This window comes from Rhea pennata, chromosome 12 (assembly GCF_028389875.1).
Source record: "Rhea pennata isolate bPtePen1 chromosome 12, bPtePen1.pri, whole genome shotgun sequence".
Classification (NCBI taxonomy): Eukaryota; Metazoa; Chordata; class Aves; order Rheiformes; family Rheidae; genus Rhea; species Rhea pennata.
In genome coordinates, this window is record NC_084674.1 from 16,319,295 (window position 1) to 16,336,918 (window position 17,624).

Sequence of the window (17,624 nt, forward strand, 5' to 3'; positions counted from 1 at the left end):
TCTTGGCTATCTTGCCTGAGTTTGAAAGTACTACCATCAGTTTTTAAAGGGGCAATGTCAGGTCTAACATGGATACTTCTCCTCTTAAAAAAGTTTCTCATTAAAATTTCCTTATGTTAAAACAAAAAGGAAAGATTTTTTACTTGCTCCAGACAGTCATTAGATGAAAACCCTATGGAAGTGACGAGAAGCTGACAGAGCCAAATCTTGCAGGGTCAGCTCCAAACACTCACCCACAATGTCTGAAACCAAACATTGTGGCAATGTGCAATGCCTGCAAAGCTGAACACGAAAATGACTAGAAAGATGAACTGAATAGCCTCATTCCAGTGTCCAAACTGAGAAGAAAAAAAAGAAAAAATTAAAATAGGACAAAAAAATCATGAAAAAATGAAAAGTAAACTGTAAGCATGGCTCTAAATTTAATAATCTTTATACAAGTAATAGACAAGAAGTTTTAAAATGATATTAAACCTGACAGTGTCTCTTTAAAGATGTTCATACTTATTTTACATTATAGTAAGTGATATGACCATATGCGACTATGCACTCTTACAGTGCTTCTCAATTTTTCCTGCTTGGGAATGCCTTGAACTTTTATACAAATAATGAACTTAAAGAAAACATTTTAATCAAAATAAAGTAACATTCCACCTCTTTGATGGACAAAGAAGATTTAATTTAATGAAATAGTATGATAGCTATGTTGCATAGATAGATCAAGTAAGACATGAAACAAATGGTACAAATGGTGCAGAATTACCAGAGTACTGAATTTAATGAGCAGAATGCTACTTAAAGTAAACTGAATAAATAGCGTTTGTGATTTTATTCTCAGAAAACATGATCATTTAAACAGTTTTGTTGATCATCAAAGGTAAAATGTTTCATAGGGGGTGAAAGAAAGTTACCTGGAATACAGTTAAAAGAGCTTGTGGAAAATTATCGAAGGTGCTCCGTTTTGTTTGAGTTTCATCAAAATTAAATTTGCCTCCAAACAGCTGCATTCCAAGCAACGAGAAGATTATGATGAAGAGGAAAAGCAGAAGCAACAGTGAAGCAATGGACTTCATTGAGTTTAACAAGGATGCTACCAAGTTGCTCAGGGATGCCCAGTGCCTATAAATTAAAATGCGTGTGTTAACACACACATACACACACACACACACACACACACACACACACACCAAAACAAAACAATAAAAAAAACAGTAAAAGAGCAGCGCATGATGAAGTATTACAAAAGAATTGCTGATCACCATTCAATTATCGTTAAAATTAGCAGCATTAATCAATCTTACCTTGTTACTTTAAAAATACGCAGGAGACGAACACAGCGAAACACTGAAATTCCAAGGGGTGACATAATTTCCAATTCCACCAAAATGGTTTCAACAATGCCACCACAAACAACGAAGCAATCAAAACGGTTAAAAAGAGATACAAAATAAGCCTGCAGGCCCAAGCTGTACATCTTTACTAACATTTCACAGGTGAATAAAGCCAGAAGAACTTTATTTGCGATATCTGAAACAAAATATCAAACAAAAAAAAAAAATTGCTGAATTGCCCTATAGGCTCCATTTTTCCTTTAACATACTATTTCTATACTTCGTACATTAGTCTGCAGCCTTTTGCCTGAGGAAGTAAATGCTGCTTCTTTACATTGGACAATAATTTTTACGCATGGATTTACATTACTTGACAGCCTCCTGCCGCTAAAAAACTACCCATCTTTCCAATCTATTGTGCAGTGTGCTCACAGCTTGAGTCCATACTGGATCTCAAGCATTATAGCTCACAGCATATTCTGCTATGCCAGTTACCATTTCCTTTCTCATCTTTCAAGCATGGTTAAATGACAAAAGTACAGGTATTTACAATCTAGTACGGTCAGGTTTTTGCTGTTATGCCATTAAGTTGTGTTACAGTTGTGAAAATTTGATACATTCAGTCATTTCTTGTATCTCTCTCTGACTGAGTATCCTTCAGGACAGCAACAAACAACACAATGCCAAAGTACAAAAGTAGGCACTGATAGAGTGTAACTATCCATAGTTCAAAACAGGACAAATAATTTTTGATCATACCTTGAATCTGGGTCAGCCAGTCAGGTTGATTATAATGTTCCGATGAGATAGTTAATGTGTTCAGAAAGACCAAGACAATAACAAGCCAATAAAACGTGACAGACTTTACCGCAGCTCTACACTTCCTTCGATTAAATCGATTCCAGCGACGCCAGCGTCGACTGAAAGATCAAAAACAAAAAAAAAGTGTTATTATATAGAAAATGTACATGAACTTGAATAGGGTTTCTTCTGTGTAGGAAATCTAGTGCAAATATGTATGCATGAGTGGGTATATTTACATGATAAGTATGTGCACAGCACTTAAGATACTTGCATAAACTATTACCAGACACAGATAAAGGGGTATTAATTTCTTTTTTATTTTTTAGATTTGATCACAGATTTTTTAATCAAACTACAACCTTTGGAAACTCAAATTGCCTGTGATCTGATTGGATTAAGCTATACTTAGCATTTAATTGAGTTACAAGATAAATCTGTCTTCCCAGCCTCCATACATCTAATCGCAGTAAAGAAAAGACCAAAAAGCCGTTGTAAGCTGAATTCAGATTACGTTCGATCTGAATGATCTGAATCTAGATTACACTTAAACTGTAGGATTTGAGTTAAACCATGGACACAATTCAGGTAGGATTAAAGAGAGTAGAAATGTTGAGGTGAATTTTTCTAAATCTACCCCATAACATTAGAAACACCAGTCAGCAACTCCTAAAGGTTTCTACTGATGTACCTTGAAATAGTATCAGTGGAAAAATGTTTGTAAGATGACTCAGGCTGACAATCAAGGACAAGGAAACAGGCCCTATCTACATATGAGTTGGATTCATAAGTGAGGGCAATAGCTTAGGACTCATAAAACTGGATTCAATTCCTACTTCACTCCTGGGAACTTTGGGAAGCCAATTAGTCTCCTTGAGCTGCTTTTCCATCTGTGAACTGTATTGCTGGCTCATAGGAAGAGGACAACTAGAAAGCACTAGATATTACCTAAATGGGAAGCATACAAAATTCACACAGCCAGAACTACCATTGTGGACTCAGACAACAAATTTTACCTGCTGACAACAATTATTTCACCCAAAACTCAAGGGACAGAACAGGTTCAAACATCAGTGCAAGCCTGTGAGAACCTTAAAATAGCAAAGAATTGAAGGAAGTTTGCACATGTAAGTTTTTTCCTCTGTAGTTTCACAAAAAAGCTAGTCTAGCATAAATCTGCTGTGATGGAAAGGGTTAGTCTGCTCTCCCTAGTCTTCCTCCTCCCTTCCCATTTGCCAAAACTAAGATTAATGCAGTGGGCCGGATCAGAGAACTGACTGGTAGAGATCAATTTCTTTTTTTCTGGGTTAATTTTAGCTTGATCTTAATTTGATCCAATTGACTGTAATGCTGCATCGCAAAAGGAACAAGAAGAATGAGTGGCTGTCAGGAGAACGGCAGTTTTGGCAGTTTCACAAATTTAACGTGGACCAACACAGAACTACAGCATTCAAAAACTGTTACAAATAACTAGATGAACTTGTTAATGCTTCTAGTGTCTGACTGTATTTAGTACGTATAATAAAATCAGAAACTCTCTAAGTCTGCCTCAGGTAATAGGTCCAATATGCAATAATGCTGCCAATAAAAATAGCTGAGCTTGGTAATGCATTGGAGCATTAACTGAGTTTTCTTTAAAACTTACCTTAAATTTCTGCTTGTAGTAATGGAAATTAATACTGGCTTCAGATATTGGTAGAAAGATATTTCATGCCCTTGTACAGTTACACCATATATTGGAAAAACACTCTGTCCTGACCTAATGCCATGTTTATAAAACATCGTATTCAATTTCATTATCTTGCCAGTCCCGTGCTAAATAGGGGGACTTTTTGTCCACAGCAATCATCAGCATGGCTCACTTCTAGGTAGGCAATTTTTTTTTTAAACACACTTACAGAACATCCTAAGTCAATTAGACAAGCATACTAATATTTGGATATTTGCTCATATGAGCCAACACATATGAGTCTGAAGTGCATAACTCATTGCTTACTGAAGCCCCTGGGACTGCTTTTTTGGAAAGGTCTGTAGAATCAGCAATAGAACAGTTTAGCTAAATGATGTACATATGAAAATATTGCCCAAAGTGAAACTCACATGTTGACGTGTTTGGAAAGTATGAATGCATGTAACAAGCCTATAGAAATAAAGCAAGAACTCAACATGGAGAATAGAATAACAGGCTTTTTTGTATTCTCAATAGATCTGTACACCAAAAGAAATAAAGAGAAAGTAGCAGACCAAGGTAGATGGTCTATTGTGGCAGAAAAACTTGTAGCTACATGAAATATGAAAAAAATTTACACAATTTTCACTCAATTTTTCACTCAGTTTTCTATTTTTGAGTAACTGCCCCTCCTAGCTTCAACACATTCCTTAAGCATATTCTTTATTAGGATGAAATGTAGCCTTATATTTTGAAGTGAAATTCCACTTTTCATAAATTAATGATGATGTTATTCTATTTTTATGAAATCATCAAGCATTTTTCACAAAATGTAGCAGTCTTGAATAAATATTCAATTCACAAAGGACACTTAAAATTGACAGAACTTGTTACAACAAACCAAGTTGTTCACTGCTTCCTTTCTAATTAAATAATTTAGCATTTTTCTCTTCCCAACTATTTATGCAGAAATCATTATTCTTACAAATATGTTCCTAATTTCCACTTACTTTCATTCATATATTCGTGTTTACTTGGTCCTTTAGGACCCAGTCCTACATTTGAACCCAAACATGCAAAATCCAGCTGTGCGCTGAGTGTGACTGAACTTGGTGTCACTCAGCCACACAGTTTATGAGCTTTAGCTGGGTTACTTGCTCTCAGGATGTTTGCACACTCATTCAGAACTGCTACCAGACCTATGTAAAACTGCGATCATTTTATTTCAGATTATTTTATAACAGCAACATTTCACTTGTATCACAACATTTTTCTGAATTAGATTTTCTTGTTAGGACCATACACATAATTCCTGTATCTGCGAAACTGGGGTGCCTCATATTTTCACTAGACAACTTACAGAGATAAAAAGATTGAAGTCCAAAATTGAAGAACACTTGTGTTCTTTAGAAGAATAATTGTGCCAGAGCACTCATTCTTTATAAAAGATAAAAGCCCTTAAGATTAGTTTTTCCTTCCTCATTGTTGTGATTGTAGGATTCGGAGAATAATACTAGCTTTTCAGCATGACTAAAGGTTCACACAATCATGTACTGAAAAACAGAGAAATGAATTTTAATAGAGAGGGACCTTCACAGAGGACAATGTACAAAAACATCTTTTCTTCAGCTAGTAGAAATACATCCTCCTCTAACTGCAACTATATCACCTCCATGTGAAGAGAGAAACAGTAGATTTAGTAACAAAATGTCTCAAATTCCATCTGGAAGGTTACAAAAAGGCTTCAAAAATCCTATACTAATATGTACCCTAACACTATTTGGTTGATACAAATCTGCACTTAATAAACTTGCAGATAATTGCTGTATCTCGCTCGAATGTAATTCTCTTGATCAAGTACCCACTTGACTGCACAGAAAAGTACTTTGGAGGATTAACTTCTATTTTCATTTATGGGTGAAGCAGGCCAGCTAGCCTGGAATACAAAGCATTTTCTATTTTGATTCAAAGGCCAAGAAGTTTATGATCAATGTCCCTGAAAAGTCACATCCTAAGTTACTTTGACCTAAGATATGGTGTACTGCCACCGCAAATTAACATTCCTGATATTGGAGTGAAGATCTGGCCAGAAGAATGAGATACAGACTGATTTCCCTATGATTCTGAATTTTGACTTAGAACATGTCAGGACAACAGTGACAGCTGAGCACATAATCTAGGGCTTTTGTTGCATAAACTGATGAGTTTTGTATTTTAACTAAACAGATTTTTTTTTCCAGAAATTATTGATTCTAATAGAAAAGCATCCAAATTACAAGAACTCCAATTAGGAAATCAAAAATCAGTGTCTTTTCAGGTTAGATCCAAATCTCAAATGAGACAATCAAGTCTTCTTCTGACTTGCACATAATCAGAAAAATGGATTTTGCAAGTATGCCCAGTCAAGTATCCGGAAGTAACAGAATCAGAAGTACAGTGAGTGTGCAGGTCATTACAGAGATAGAAGACCAGGTATACTCAGTTCTTGGTGGTATTGCAAAACCAGTAGCTCTTCAAAATGCTTTTCTTTCTAAGAATAGATATTGTCAGTTAGGCCTCCAGAAATCTGAGAGATGGTGCAACATGAATCTTTATCAAAAACAATGACAAAGATTGCTGGCACTGTTTGTAATTTTGAGTCCTGTTACCTCAAAACTACCCCTCACATGGGTTCATGAAGTTAAAAGGAATGGACTTCTCTAGGAACCCACAAGCAAAGATGTCAAAATTGTAGGAGGAATTCCCATTACAAATTTCCTGCTGTGCAAACATAGTATAACGGCAATCTGCTGCACTGTTTGATATTTGTAATTTCATGTGACCACTTCAGATTCAAGTTCCTCCTTTGAAACTAATGTTGACTAGGCTTCACTGATGAAATGAGAAATGGTACAGAGTATTAGCATATTAAATTGACTTTTCTTCATTAACCTAAAAACAATCTCATCTTCTATAGATTTTTATTATGAAGGGTCAAGTTCAAAGTCCACACAGACCTAACTAGTCCATTCAGTTCGTGTAGTTAAGGCCAGTTCCTACAGCAGAAGGTTCCAAGAAATGATACAGTTTTTATCACTAATGATGTAACCTCTAGAAAGTTGATCAATTCTGCACTACTATCCTTAACTGCCATATCTACACTGGCCACAGACTTCAGCAAAAGTCTAAGTGAGCCATTTTTATAAGCTGTCACCAGTTTGTTAGCTGAAGAGAAGTGACATAAATAAAGCTTGATCATTGTGTCACATGAAAAGCCTTAAGTGTAGAAAAATACCAGTAACTGTTGCCTGGAAGCTCATCTTTAAAAAAAAGAAAGACAACTATTCAGAGGGGACACAAATCCACTCCAACTCCAGCTTACAGTTGGTAGGTCAGCCCTGTAGATCGTTAGAGCTCGTAAGGCTAGTAGAATAAACCTGGGTATGCTATTCCTCTTCACTGCTATGAGGAGAATACATTATTGTTATCAGCGAATTATTTGCTACACACCCAAGCCTAAAATCAGTTTTACTCAGTTTTGGAACTTCTCATTATATTCTTGATTGTCCTTTTGTTCATCAAAAAGTTTCTGTGAAAAATATATATCCATGGGTTGTCTCCAACTGTTGGCGTATCTTTGCCTTCATGATTCGTTATCATGCAACCTGATTCCTTACCTAAGTTACATAGCATTTTGCTGTTGATGGAGCAACCAAAGCTTTTTATAGAGAAAGAGGTCTCTCCTCTGTGTTTGCAATTATCCTTTACAATTACTCAATATGTATTCTGTAAGACTGGAAAATAAAAGTAAAATAAAAACCTCTATTCATTTGGTTCCAGCACATCCAGTGTCAACACCAGCAGCACTATTAATTCTTAAGTCTGCTCATAATACTTCCATTTTGCAAGCATCCTTGCAAATAAAAACTCATTTTCCTGGATATTCCTCAATAAGCAAAAAGAGATCCACAAATACGAGTAAAGCAAACTGGAAAGTTTTATTCCTAGGAATATTCATGAATAATTTTCTGCTTTATTCACCAATAACTTTTAGGAACAATTTTCACATAGTAAGACCAAATATAGCAAATAAAGAAGAATTAAATGGGATCACCATGATATGTAAGTAGTAACATGGAAAAAAGTTTTGAAAAGAGATAGGAAAATACTGACCTGAACTTGGATTTTGAGATAGTTTGACTAAAAGAAAAAGAAAACATATTTTAAAAAAATGCATTGAAAAAATAACTAATACAAATTCATTCTCTTTACAACAATGCAACTGAAAATCGACACACTAGAATTAGTCATATTTTATGCATAAAAATAAGCTCTCAAGAAAAAGCTTCATGAATGCCTAAATACTACTGTCTGTGTTTGTATTATTTTCTGTAATGCTATTCCTAAAGCTTTACAAATTTCAAATTTGAAACAAAGGAAATTCTTTAAAGCTAAGTTTGATTCTAAAAAAACCTGCTCATGCAGAACTTGCTTGGAAGCCAAGAAAATTTGAGTAATTGAACAGTGAACAACACTGCATTACAGAAATACTCCCATACATTCAGTTATTGCCAACAAAATATATATTCTTCAGAGTATGCACAGATTAACAGAATGTCATAGATGACTTCTGCTTTCTTATCTTGGACCATAATTATATGCTATAAAAGCTTTCAGAAAAATAAGACTCCGTTGGAAAGTTATTGGCATTTATCTACATCTTTCTAAACTGAAATTTTAGGAGTGCTTTAATGGTATAACAAGTGGTCTAATATAAACTAGTAAAAAGCAAAACCCAACGGACACACCAAGTTTGATCATTTAAAAGTAATTTAGGCTGAATAAACAACAGAGACAGAGTAATTGTTTTTTATTCTGATATACTGAGAGCACTTGGATACAGTCTTTCAGTCTGTATGTACTCACCATAAACTCCCACAGCATGCTGGGTTCTCTCCTTCTCCACTCACGTTCTCTGTGTTCACTGATTCAGTTTCACTAGTGGGCATGCTTGCTGTTAGGAGATAGAAACTGTTTTAGATTGAGTGCTAAGCACAGCAAATTACTCAGTTACTCTGCTCTCTGCTATTACAAGAATGCCTCCAATTTCTGCAGGTCTAGTGAGAGCTTTGAAGGTCTGAGGAATATCACATGAAAGTTAAAAAGATCCTTCATCAATCTGCTTCTTATAACAAAAGAAACACAATTCTAGAATGTATTACAGCATTTTTCATTTCACTTCAGTGATTCAACATAACTGCTGAAAATGCACTACAGAAAATGGACTACTATAGAACATAATATAGAGGAATTTCATAATGAAGAGTATGCTGTCCCTAATAAAGAAATGAATCTCAGCTAGATTTTTGTGATCTCTTATTACTTATAATGTGTTTCATTAAAACTTTTAAGGTGTTTATCAGTTTAAGTTGCTCACTAACATGCTTGCTAATTCCAAGAAATGCCATCAAAGTTCTTCTGAAAACATACACTATCCTACGCTGATCATACTGAACACTCTATACTTTTATTTCCATTATGAAATATCAAGGCAAGAATCTAGGAAGTAATTTTGCTGGCACATATTGTAACAGTAGACAGGAAGGAGCACTGGGAATGACAGAATGGGTAGTATAAAGGACAATGAGGATTACTAATAATAAAAAGCGGATTATTATTGTTTTTACACATCAGTGAATTACTCTACATAGGGTGGATTCACTACTGCGTAGTTAGCAATTGTAGCTAATGGTTTGTCAGACAAAACTCATTCTCACATTGGTCATGCCCTTTTATCTCCAAATCAACCAAAATACACAGAAAGGATAACATCTTGTCAAATAGTGTTAAGAAAGGATAAACAGAATTCTCAGTACTTTCTAGGGGAGAACACTACTTCTGTGTTTGCAAAGCAAGCATGGAAGGAAAATTTTGGAAACAAAAGAGCATACAATTAATGTTGCTGGTTTAATACAAGAAATACTTTATAAAGTAGGGAAAATAAGAGAACACAGAATGCACTGAAATTACTGCAGAAGACCAAGAATGTAAGTGAAAAAGAGTATCTTAATAGTTGTTAAAGTTGCAGCATGCCTACTACTGCTTTGATTTTTTTAAGCCCCTGCCTCTGGAATGACAGTATTGAAGGCTGAAGGGCTACACGCCCATTTTTATTAGATGCTTCTGATTACTCTGGTAGCCTAAAGAGGGCTTGAAGTGGGCTTAATTACACACATCCGAATTGTAAGTGAAATTCGGACCCTGAATTTTCTGACCTTTTTTGTCTATAGATCAAGTACAAAATGAGAACTCTTTGTAATAGCTTCTCTCCACAGCCTTACATTGCCTCAGTACTGACCTAGAGATGCATTTAAGTGGTAAGTGGTAGTTCAGTTTCCATGCCCATTAATTCCATATTGAATGTCAACAAATTGACAGGCTAGTGACTTAATCTACAAAAAAAAAAAGAAATTTCAGCCCTTTTGAACATGACTAGATTTTTTTTTAAAGTACCAAATAAAAGAATCTTTGCCCCTAATGAAATCAATGTGTTTTTTTTTCCTGATTATTAAATACAGCCAGGATGTCACCCTTTATTTCAAACAAGGCTGTTGCTCTAGCTCTGCTAGTGACTTGCAGGTCTTACATAACAAAAAAACATAGGAGGAAAAAACAGAACCATGAACAGTTCATTTTAAGTTAGAAACCCACCTATCACTATACTATTATTTATATACCAATATAAAACTTGACAGAAGTACTGTGAATATATGAAAGTCTAGCTTCAGCAATGCTAGTGAGTGTTTAAATCTTTAGCTAGAGAAGAATAGCAGCACTGCATGACCACATCCACTTTGGCTAATGCAAGCACTTGGCAAGCTTCAAAATGACTCAATTGCATGACCACAGCTTTTTAAGGGAGTTGTTGTTTGGGGCAAAGTACACTACATACAGTGAATTTTTGAAAGCCATCAGATCTCAGTAAGACTAGCATTAAGATCTTTAAACCGGTGCTCCAGTATTCTAAGAAAGATATGAATACACACTCTCAAATTCAAATTACCTTTATTCTCCTCTTGCTCTTTATTTTCATAGTGCTCTTCTGAAAAGATTATCTAGATTCCTAGACAATATCATCTCACTTCAAATTATACTAATTGATTTTAAATGAAAAGATGTTTGGTCATATAACCACCCACATGTAGCTTGATACTTTCCTGAGCACACAGTAATTCGGTCAAATATAATGGCTATCACCAGGTTCCTGACTGCTATTAAAGCTCAAGTGGTAGCACCTTCTTCAGCAAAGTTGACTGCTGCAATAGTATTGTTACATGTGGGATTTTTCAACAATGTTCTTTTCTAACAACACTTAAAGAACCTGCTATTTCTGTAATTTTTCTACAGAAGTATTTTAAAACCAACCTTACTTTGTTGATCTAACAATTTTTTTTGTTTGTTTTGTTTATCTGCCTGTATCTAACAAATATGTTTTCAAGAACCTTATAAAGACTGGCATATTAAAGACTGACCAAGTGTGGGCAATTTAAATAATTTATAAGTGAAGTATCTCAAACAGCCTTGATTTGTAACTGAGTAATTTTCCAGAGAGCCTTCCAATATCCACGTATCTCCTAATTCCTTGGACTAAGAAATGCTGTTCAAACATGCGATATACTTGCTTGATGCAAGTGTAATGGTGCTAAGCTTTTAAGTTCAAGTTCTCTTTATTGCCTCTTTCATGCAAAAATGCCTTTGAAAGCAATGGATGTTAAAAATTAAATGAAACAGAACAGAATTCAGTTCTGAACCTGAAATCCTATTTAATATTAAGTGAAATAAATGTAACATATTGAGGCTAGCTAGGAGGACTCACTACTTTCTTTGAGTAGTAGCGCCTATTAGCAAAGTGGCTGAACACTTCCTAGTATAAGAGCCTGCTTTCAGCCTCTAACCAACCTGCAGTATCTTAACTATGAAACTGAATGTTGGGTACTTTAGAGAACTTTTCTTTCATGATAAAATATTGGGTCTTAAACAGTTTTCAGATTTTGAAGCAGATATTTCAAACTCCCACCCAGGACATAACACAGCATAACTAAGAGCAGGTCAGTGTCCATCAGAACTGATATATCCTAGTTGTCTGGAATTGGAAGAAAGAAATTCCAATATTTCTACTATGTGACAGTTCAGTGTCACTGCAATCCAGAGACAGGCTAAACTACAGCCTGAATTGTTAAGTCTGGTGGTACACATTTTTGTCACAAATGTTCTCCTCTAGAAAACATCTAATTTCTCTTTTACTCTGTTTCAGCTTCAGTTACGTATTCTTGATCCACAGGCTGATCTCGTTTCCACACTGATGTATGCTGGTGATAGGTGTCTGGTAATCATTGCTGAAGAAAAGTATCTACAGAAGTGCAGTGATCTGTACAGCTAACACAGAATAATAAGCAATAGCTACTAGACAGAATCTTACAGTTATTTAAACACAATGCTATACCAGTAAGATTTTAGAGAAAACCTTGCAAAAATGGCCTTTTTATGCCTTCTACTAATATACAACTATTTCCATGAGTTCCAGAATTGTCTTAATTCTTTCTCAATTCAGTACATGGATTTTCTGAATTCTGCATGCAGAATCTTTCATGTAGCCAATTAACAAACCAGAACAAGAAAAAGCACATAAGACTCAGTATTTTCCTCACAGACTCATCACAAATTTTCTTAAATCTAGTGTATGCCCAGAAAAAACATATCAGGAAGAAGTGGTATTATCTACTCTGGCTGTGAAGCCCATCAGGATAAATTCAGTTCAAGGAGAAGCTGCTTAGAAGGAAATGTTCCACTTTCCTACAGTATCTAGGCATCTGTTTAAGAAGTGCAGACTTAATTTTGATCCTGTTAGCATTCATTCGCTCTTTTTACTGGTATCCCATGGAAACTCAAGATACAACAGAACGGGGTTGGTTGCACGGCAGTGAAAGTAGTGTGAAATAATCATCCTCCTTACAAAAGCATCACTGAACCAACAGCTTCTAGCCTGAAGGATGACATTAGCAATTTTAGGAATGTTGTATAGCCATTAAGATGGACAGTCCTCTCTTACATGGAACTAGCTTAGAAAAGCAAACCTCTTCCTGCACCCCTCTGCAGATCTGAGTTCTCTTTTAATGTAGAAATAGAGGTACAGATAATACGGGGGAAAATATCCAGTATGGGATTTCTAATGACATCCAGTAACAATTGAAATCTGTGCTCCTCAGTTCAGAAGTAATAACCTCACAAACACAAAAAAAGTGGTAGTTAGGCCACTGATGCGTAGTCTGGAAAAATCTAACTCAAAGGCATGCCTACCCTGCAAGACACAAATGAAGCTGTGGAATAGAGCACACATGCCTGCGAATGCTTTTAAGAGTCAAGGTCAGGTACTAGCAATGAGACAGAATTGATCACCTGCAAATATTTGGGTTCCACACTGCTTCACAACTCTTATTAGAACGGGAACCTGCTCGCTTAAAGGCTATATTGAAACACAGGCAGTACCCAAAGTAAAATCACAAGCACTATCTTTCAGCAATTTATACGGAATAATTATTCCAGCCTGTAAAGCTGTGCAAGCCATTAGACAATATACGTAATAGTTGCATAAATAATTTCAAGCAGATCCAATATTTGTGGAAAATCAGTCCACAAGATGATACCAATTTACATATTTCTACCCTAATATTTTGCATTCTCTAAAGTAACTGGTTCAGATTTGTCAGCCTCGGTCTCTTATCTACTGTTCAACAAAAGTGATTGTCTCAATCCAGCAAGTCAGTCTGTTGCCCCAATAATCCTTTTGTAGGTAGGTTTAAAACTATATCTCCTAATTGCTATGACTGCAATTTTGTTAAATCAGTGTTTGCCATCATTTAAAGGGTGTAGATTTGAAAATAATCCTAAAACCCCTGTCTATCTCTATTGCGAGTGTGAGAATAAAACACAAACCACAAATACAAAGTTATCACTATAAGAAAAAAGCAGATGCAGTAAAAACTTTTTATTTCTTCTGTTAGATTCTACATGAAATGTAGAATCAAAACAATAAATAACACATTCATGCTGTTCTAAATTTACACTATGATCAGTTATATATCTTGTTAAGTACTTCAGCACATGTCTTCCCATCTGAATTTAAAACACTTCTATATCTGGTTCACCTGAAAAGGAAAACTTAGGCTTAAACAAGAATACTCACGAAGACAATTCAGTGAAAATGAATTAAATATGACGCATTAGGAAGTCAGAGCACTGCACAGTCTATTTGAAACATGCACTAAAAAAAAAGCAGAAAAACTGCATGCATGAGTGTCTACATGCCAAAGATGTTTGTGTCTCTATTTTAGGAAATGCATACAATATGTGCTTTCAAAAGCTAACATATCAGATGCATTATTGGCAGAAAAGAAAGTTCAACTGCAAATCAGAACATGTTTTACCATGTTTATTGGAAGAACGGCCAAAGCAGCTAAATCTGCTTTTCTTCTTTTCTTCCATTAAGTCAGCCAATGTAACCCCTTCGTGTTAAGTACATGTAATCCCGGCATTTACACAGTAGATGGCAGCAGTTGCAACGCAAAAAATAAAAAAAAAAGTGTCCATATATACAACATAAGCAATGTTAGGCAAAACAAATTGAAATTACCAGCAACATAATCAGAGCTAAATCCTTCACCTCACATCGATTTCTGCATTTTGAACTAAATTCTCATCCGTTTGAGGTCAATGAAGTTTTTCAGTGATTTCAAAACATTGGCTCATAATAAAGGTAACAGCTTATTACTTGCACAAGAGACATATTTGCAATTCTAATGGTTAAAAGATATTCCATTTTCAACAGCACTGAATATCTTCCCACCAGTAGCAACATAAATGTACAAATACACGGATTACATAGATAAATGATTTATTTTAATGTAAATGTATTTCTCTAGTTAGAGCTTCTAAAATGCTGAAGACATAGGAACCTAAACTGCAGTTTTGAAGGATCATATAAGCAGCTAATTATTGACTTAACTACCTGTGAAATCTGTACATTTTCCTGCCATGGTGAGAAGAAATCTTCTATATTCTAAAACCAGGGCTCTTTCACATCATGAATTGTTTTTCTTGGCTTTCCAGGCCTTTAGATATTCAGAGTAGGGTCATCATTGTTCAGCAGCTGGCAACTGCTCATCTTTCCTGCCTTTGGATTCAGACCACCCACTTTATGCCTCAAAGACAGTTCTAAAAATACATTATCAGTGTATTTGGAGAAAATCTGCTCCTTAAGCTGACTATACAAGCTTAGTAATCTGGTGCTAGCTAGCTAAATTTCACCTGACTTCCAAACAAGAAGCTCATCACTGTAATTGTCCTCCTAACCCAAAAGCTTTTTGTGGAATAGCTAGATAGCCAAAAGCTTTTTGTGGAATAGCTAGATAGCGTGCTTGTGCTTTCTCTCATCATATCTTCTCTTGCAATGTGTTATGCAGCAGAACACTTCAACACAAGTAGGTGGAGCAACCTTTCCTCCGTTAGACTCTGTTGCAGGTCATATTAACAATGAAACTCCATGCAATATTTTAAAGCACATGTGCACGAGCCTAGAGGCGGCATGCTAGGAGATTGTCTATTCACTGGAAATTTCCATTCAACATACAGATGTATGCTTGCTCAGTGCCAAGAGAACACTGGCAAATCAATAGTCTACTGCAACAAACAAGTGAGCTGGTGCAAAATGTATTATGAAACCCTTATGACTCAGCCAAATCAGAATTGATTTTTGCAAGACAACTGAAAGGTACAACTTACAGTCCATTGCAGAAAGTTACATGTGCTGCTTTGTACAGGAAAACAGACTTACCTTGTGAGAAACAGATCACCAAATCTTTAGTATATATATAATCTAAGTATACTGATGCCACCACCATCTCATTTTTTAGTTCACTTTTCTTCTTAGAACAGTATCTACAATGTTAGTAGAGCTGGGGAAGTATAACTCTTACCAGGTTTGCCAGCTTTCTTTATACTCTCCACTGCTAGCACAGTGCAAATCAATCAGTTGATAACCAATGTATTAGGGCTTGGAAGATGTAGCTACTCATTAAGTTTTCAGTAGAGTCTATTACACTGACTAAAAGCACCTCTTCTGCTATTTCTTGGTATTTCTCATGTTAATAATTTGGCATATAATAAAATAGAAGCAGCAATCTAAAAATTTAATTACATACTTAATAATTATATTTAATTATATTCTCTATCCTATTGTTACTCTAAAAGTTATCTTTAACTTATCCTAAAATAATATTTAACAATTTAGAGTCAAAAGCTGTCTCAAATTCAGCAACTATGCAAACAAATATTTTTTATTCATGAGACCCCCACACGAGCTGTTCAAGAAATGCTAAGGCAAATGGTTCTATGGCAACACATTTAACAAACATGTTAATATAAACAGAATGCAAAAAATCTATGGCATTACAGCAGCAGACTTCCAAACTAAGTCCATAAGCACCACAGGTGACAGCATGGTTGTATAACACTTTGTCTAGTTTGGCATCAGCTACAGCCTTGTGGGGGTTTCTTATACAGAGACTATTTATTCCATAAAATGTACAAGCCTTTCCTCCTCAGTCTTAGGATTTTATATGGACACTCAAAATCATAGTTTGTATGGTCCTTCCAAATAAAATCAGTAACAATAACAAAATTTAGTGAACCCCATGAACTCTCTGGCTTTTTTTGCTCTGTTCTAGATGAAAATTCTACTGGGATATGGATTTTTTTATAGAGATAAACATTATTCCTTTTAGGGTGATTGTAGCACTAACACCAATCCACAGGTTGTCTTCCAGCCTCTCGTAAAATGAATTTTTTTTAACTTCCAGTCAGTAACACAGACTCTGTCCTTATTTATACTGTGAACTAAAAGAGTGAATTTCTGATGCTTAACACTACTAAGATTTTCAATAACTTAACTAGATAAAATAGAGGTAACTTTAAAAGTAGTTCGGTATCAAACCATCTAACTTTACTAGCTTTTGAAATGTTTATTATTCCTTAAAATCACTTTTATTTGCAACATTGACTTGTATATAAAACTCATATTCAGTATCTTCAATACTCCATATTTAAACTTATGAAAAATATTATGATTAAACGAACAGTTTATCACAATAATGTAACATCATTAACGCAACAAGAACAAAAATAATGAGTTATTTTGGCAGAGATATATTCTAGTTTGCCTTTTGATAAACTACTTGTAGACACATTCCATTATGGTATCTCTATCTGCACCATTAACTTAAGCATCAGGAACTTCTGGACTACCACCTGAATAATAACATGCTATTCAATGTAAGTATACATCTGGACCTTAATCTTATGCTTAGTATTAAATCATAAAACACATTCTAAATCCATACTATCATTCATGCATAGCATTAAACAGTTCCTGTGAAAATTTTAACCACGTAAACATAGCCAGAACACTAAAGTTCTTCTACTGAATCATGTTAAAATACTGCTGGTTACTTGAAATTGCTGGTACATAGAAACCAGATGACAACAGTACAGCTGCAGTTTCATGAAATTAGCTTGTTCTTTTGTTTAGGACTGTTCAAAAGCACCAGAGGCCCATTATGGCATAAATTACCTTTCCCATAACACACTGCACACTATTGTCTAACAAATAAATTAACAGTAAGTGACAGTAACACCTCTCACTGTTGAATAAAAGTCCCAAAAGACTTTATGTATTTCACATTCAACTTAGACATATAAAAATGATTTTATATAGTTTTCTTGAATATCAG

At 35.1% G+C, this 17,624-nt stretch overlaps 1 protein-coding gene across 1 annotated transcript in view; it reads right to left on the reverse strand.

Annotated features, from left to right (window-relative positions):
* Positions 1–17,624, reverse strand: part of CACNA1D (calcium voltage-gated channel subunit alpha1 D) — a 194,041-nt gene that overhangs the window by 77,541 nt on the left and 98,876 nt on the right. The window contains exons 10-14 of the mRNA XM_062585857.1: positions 8,707–8,794; positions 7,954–7,980; positions 2,091–2,251; positions 1,302–1,527; positions 912–1,119 (exon numbers count right to left, since the gene is read on the reverse strand). Coding sequence (XP_062441841.1) covers positions 912–1,119; positions 1,302–1,527; positions 2,091–2,251; positions 7,954–7,980; positions 8,707–8,794 — 710 coding nt within the window. The remainder of the gene's footprint in view (positions 1–911; positions 1,120–1,301; positions 1,528–2,090; positions 2,252–7,953; positions 7,981–8,706; positions 8,795–17,624) is intronic.